Source organism: Merops nubicus, unplaced genomic scaffold (assembly GCF_000691845.1).
Source record: "Merops nubicus isolate BGI_N331 unplaced genomic scaffold, ASM69184v1 scaffold27892, whole genome shotgun sequence".
Classification (NCBI taxonomy): Eukaryota; Metazoa; Chordata; class Aves; order Coraciiformes; family Meropidae; genus Merops; species Merops nubicus.
The window spans coordinates 1,859-7,258 of NW_008593299.1; the positions used below are offsets into that span (position 1 = coordinate 1,859).

The window sequence follows — 5,400 nt, forward strand, 5'->3', positions numbered from 1 at the left end:
ACACGAGCCTGTGCCTCGGCTGCCCAGCCCTGCAGGGCTCGGGTCAGCTGGGGGAGAGGGAGGTGGAACTCCTCGGCACAGGGGTGTTCCCCTCAGGTCACACCACACTGCCCTCCCGTGCGGCCGGGCAGGCTGGGGGCAGGAGGCCCAGGCCAGGAGCCCTTCCACAGCCCCAGCATGGGCACCAGCCCGCTGCCCGCACGCCTGGACGACCCCCAGCAGTGGGGTGGCCTCTGCTGCTCTGCCCCTGGCACCTGCACCTCGGCTGGCTCACAGAGATGACACGGGTGGGCTGAAGGTGAGACCGGATCAACGTTCACACACATGCCTCCAAGAAACCAACTCACTTGCTTAGCTCCAGGCTTCTGGTCCATGGGCGTCATCCGCAAGGTTTTTGCCTCTTTCTCATACTGGCAGTAATACTTCACCCAGGAGATGCCCAACGCCCCTGCAGAACACACGGGAAGCTGGAGTCAGAGACAAAGCCCTGGCTGGATGCAGCGGGCAGGGCACAGCTGGCACTGCCCACATGTCTGCACTTCTCTGGGGATGGCCAGGAACGGCCCACGGGGACACCTCCTTCACCAGCATCTCCAATGGCAAGAGCCAGGAGGAGCAGGGGGAGGAGAGGAGGAGTTCAGGGCAGCAGCCATCTCCAGTGCCCTCCCCAAGTGCTGCTGGTGAAAGGGTGTTTGTGGGCCTCTGGTCGTGAGCCAGGCTGGTTTGGCCTAGTCCAGCCAAGACCTACACTGGCAGGAGCCTATGTGTCTTGAATGCCTGTTTCACACAGACTCCACTACTTTTTCCTGTTGATGAAAACTGGGTAATAAAGACAACGGCACCTTTAAAACGCTCTAAAGTTCCTACTTACATCACACTACACTTATTGTCGTTTTTCTGAACCCCTTTATAAGAAATACTTCAGCTGATATTTTTTCTGTCGTTTGTTTGTAAGATGAAGCTGTTGGGAGGAACAGCTCTCTTCATAATCAATTCAAAGGAGAAACATAAACAGAGGCAGCGAGCAGTCACTGGCAAGCAGGAACATGCCAATTTGTTTGTGGTCTGAAATGACTGCCTATGTGTTTTCTTTTAAACGCAGGATAAATGTATCTATGCAAACACATGTATAAATACATCTGTACATATAATCTGAAACCTAACTGCTCACAGAGTAAGTTGTCTGTTGACTCAGAGGCCACAGCTCTGCACACAGGCTGTTGTCCCACGGCTCTTCGTGCTGGCAGGGCCGTGGAAAGCTACAGCTGGTATTTGTAAGGCCCTGAATTTGGTCTGATTTGATTCTGCCCAGACTCACAACCAGTTTTGTGCTCAGCAGCTTCTCTCTCAGCCCCGGTCCACACTTCAGGAGACGCTGTGAGAGGGAAGCTGGGCAGGACACCAGGCTCCTTCTGATACAACACAGCCAAGGTGCAGTCTGCCAGAGCTCTGCTCTCTCCAGCGGACTCACAGATCTCATCTAATTTGAGCGCAGGCAATTAGCAACTTGCTTACATGGCTCGTGCTGAGAAAGCTGGCAGCTAAAGCTCTGGTGATGCCCTGGGCATGGGCAGGCAGTGACAGCCCAAGCAGCACAGCCCACGGTGCCACCACGGCCACAGCTGGCCTGGGCACGGGAGCCGAGCGAGGCCAGGAGCAGGGCAGCCCAGGCTCACGAGTTCCCAGCACAGTCAGGTGCATATAGAAGCCTTTACATTTCTCCTGAGTGTAGAGATAGCCCTCAATGGTCGGCTGCCCAGGGAGCTTGCAGGTCAGGGGAGCTTCCTTCATCCTCTTCTTCAGGTCTTCCAGCTCCTCCCGCGTGCTGGAAAAATGATTCCTTGTCTGTTAAGAGAAAATACAAAGCAGCACATTTGAACATAAGCCAAGAAGGAACTTCAGGTGTTCCTGGTCCAGTTCTAGGTGCTGTGGCAGAAACACATCCGTCCCCACAGTACAAGATGTGAAAGCCACTCCACAAATTCACATGAAAACTCCAGCTGTAAGAACACTGGACTCTTAAGGATGACTGAAGAGACAAGGTTTAACAGACCGTGCATGGACATGGTGCTGAGGAGTCATGACTGGGAGGACACTTGTTCTTTCAGTAAAAGAGACCTGGCACATTTTAAGGTTAGGTGGAGGAGAAGGAAGCACCTGAACGCCTCTTTGCATCACTGTTTAGGTAACAGGCATATTCTCCTACAAAACTATCACGCTCCACTGCTTGGCATGAAATCATTTTAAAGAGTCACATCAACACAGGGTACAAAAATCAAGGCATCCTTACAGGACTCCACTGAGACCAGCTAATGAGCCAGCAGCAAACTCAGCCTGGCACAGATTTATGGTGGTTGTTCTGCAGGAATGAGGGCCAGCCATGAAAGACTGAGGAGAAAAGGAACAGGACAGGGATATTTTACCCTGGGAGTATCCTCAGCCAGGAGCCTACCAAAGCACACAGTAAACAGAGGCATTTGCATCACCACTGGAGGCCTCTTTAGAAGATGTGTATAATTCCAGTGCCATGAAATTGGAAGAAATTCTCAGGCCTGCATATACACAAGGTTAAATGGTACAATTGCAACAGCCCCTTCCAGACAGAATCTGTTAGTTCTGAAAAACACTACAATAGCACCTGCAGACTCTGTCGTGCAGGAAAGGAGAAAATATGTGTGAACTGAGAAGGAAGGAACTTTATCTGCACCTCCCACAACCCAAACACAGACAGTCTGTTTTGCATGGAAAAGCTTTGCCACGTTTAACTACAAACGAGAATAAAAGTCACATGCAAAAAATCCTTCATCTGGGCAGGAACTCACATTCTGCAGGCTGAGCTGGAGCTGCTGTTTGTAAGGGAGGAAATCCTGCGTGAGCTCAACTGTCAGGTTGTTGTAAGTGAAGAGGCTGTGGAGAAAAGCCAGCACCTACAAAGGAGAGAGAGGACACAGGTTAAACTTCTATATTTCTAATCAGAAGGAAGATGAATAGGAAACAGTTTCAGAAATTATCTATGCAAACGTGTGTGGGTTTTTCCTTATGATTTTGGAGTGATGCAAGTCTTAGTACAACTGATGCACCAGTGTCCCTAAGGCCCAGGTCTACCACCCACACGGCTGTTTTAATGAAACACACCCGACATGAAAGACCCTGCAGAGAGAGCAGGAGCAGAGCTGCAGCCTCCACAAGACCTACACGATCCCACACGCAGCCACGTCCAGTGCTCAGGTGGAGCCACCCCCTCAGGGCAGGTCCCCACATGCAGCCAGGACCTGGGACCACCGCTCTGTGCCGTGGCAGGTAAGCACACCAGGCAGCAGCTCCCTCCCTCTGAGGGCAGCTCATGCTTACCAAGCCCATAACAAGAGCTCCAGCTACCTACAGTGTCCAGCCTGCTCTGCAGGATCAACTTACAGACACGACAAACAAGTCTGTGGCTCCACAGTGCTCCATCAAACACCACTAAGGCTGTTGAGCTGCAGCAACCCCGTGTGCAAGGTTAACTCCTGCCCCATCATGAGACTCCCCAGGATGGAATCCAACGTGGTGACTTATCCCTTCCTGTGACTGTCAGCAGATCTGAGCATCAAAGAACAGGGCCTGAAAGGAAAGGAAGCTCCTACCGGCTCAACAATACTGAATTTCTTGCTTTCTTGTACTTCCTGGATCTGGTACACATACTCCAGGGAGGACTCGAAGAAATTGTGTCTCTCTTTGTCAACCTGAAGGTCAGCCTGGAAGAAAGAGGGAGAGGTGAAAAAAGAAAATTCATTAAAAAATCATAGAATTATTAAGGCTGGGAAAGACCTCTGAGATCATCAAGCCCAATCATCAACCCAACACTCCCATGACCACTAACCCATGGCCCCAGGTGCCACGTCCACACGTTTTCTGAACCCCTCCAGGGCTGGGGACTCCACCACCTCCCTGAGCAGCCTGGGCCAAGGCCTCACCACTCTGCCAGGAAAAAAATTCTTCCCAATCCCCAATCAAAACCCCCCCTGACACAACTTAAGCCCATTTCCTCCTGTCCTATCGCTGGTTACCTGGGAGAAGAGACCATCTGGCTTGACAGCATTTGAATAGCATTTGCCTGTCAACACACAAACAGTCCAGTCCTCGTTTCAGAAGACGCCTGCCCAGGTGTCCAGCCCAGGATCTGAACCCTTTGCACAGAGCCAGGAGACTGGAACACTGGCCATTCTTCCCAAGCCTGCTCTGTTCTGCCTCCCCTTCATTTCTGGGTCCAGATCCTCAGCCCGCTCTGCAGGGGCGCGGCTGTCCCGCAGCGCCTCCGACACGTTGGCATAAGCTCCTTCTCCACCCGCCAGACCCTGAGGGTTGGTCTGACAGCTGGTTTGACAGCCCTGGTGTGACCCAGCCTCTCTGATGTGGGCTGCACAGCCCGGGTCCCCCTCTCCTGTCGCAACACGTTTGGTGGAAGGGGCACCCCCCGTCTGCCTGCAGCTCAGCACCACCACAGGCCAACACCCGCCAGCTGGGCAGGAACCAGCCTGGCAAAGACAATCACCACTGCCTATCTCTCAGCCAGGTCAGTCCCCCGAGCAGGTGAAGGAGTGGCCAGTCCCCAGCCCTGTGCCATAGGGGTGGGAGCAGGGGATGATGATGCGTGGGGCCACCGCTGCTGTCCAACACGCCAAGAACTCTGATCCTGACCCCCTGGTCTCATCCAGAGACCCCAGGCCTCAGGGACACCCCACTGCTTACCAGCTTCAACTGGAGACTGAAAGGGATGATTTCCCCCCCACTCCTTTAAGATCTAGAGCAGCTGGTGGTGGTGTTTCTGGCTGCCCTGCTCTCATCCAGAGAACCCAGGCCTCAGGGACTCCCCACTGCTTACCAGCCTCAACTGGAGACTGAAAGGGATGACTTCCCCCCCACTCCTTTAAGGTCTAGAGCAGCTGGTGGTGGTGTTTCTGGACCCAGCTCTGAGGAAAACTCCATACACACCTCCTGCAATTGGGACTCCTTCTTTTTGGAAGACAAATGCAAATGGCGATCCAGCATGGAATAGAACTTCTCACCATCCTTCTCAAACTTCTTCTTTCTTTCCTGCAGATGCAAGAGTTGAAGCAGAACCAGTTATTGGCATTTTCCAGAGAAGAACATGTGATAACACCTAGAACTCTTGTGCAGTTCAGTATTCCCATGGGGGAATCCTGGCCAGCTCACCAGAACAGGAGGCCACTTCCCATCTGCTCTGCATTCACAGTCCATCCAGCCCATGCTGGATTGAGTTACTGCTCAAGATCAAGCTCTGGCAACACTTTGTGGCACAAGCACTTGAAGTATTTTGTCCTGTCAGCATTGCAGCAGAAGCCCCACCAAGGTTTTGTTCCCCCTCTCAGTCTCTCCACTGCCAACCAAGCTTGAGCTGTG

At 52.7% G+C, this 5,400-nt stretch overlaps 1 protein-coding gene across 1 annotated transcript in view; it reads right to left on the reverse strand.

Annotated features, from left to right (window-relative positions):
• OPHN1 (oligophrenin 1) overlaps window positions 1-5,073 on the reverse strand; it is a gene marked incomplete at both ends in the record, with an annotated part of 6,906 nt that extends 1,833 nt beyond the window's left edge. Inside the window, 5 exons of the mRNA XM_008935416.1 lie at window positions 348-448; window positions 1,677-1,845; window positions 2,823-2,927; window positions 3,624-3,734; window positions 4,972-5,073. Coding sequence (XP_008933664.1) covers window positions 348-448; window positions 1,677-1,845; window positions 2,823-2,927; window positions 3,624-3,734; window positions 4,972-5,073 — 588 coding nt within the window. The remainder of the gene's footprint in view (window positions 1-347; window positions 449-1,676; window positions 1,846-2,822; window positions 2,928-3,623; window positions 3,735-4,971) is intronic.
• Between the last annotated feature and the right edge of the window lie 327 nt (window positions 5,074-5,400).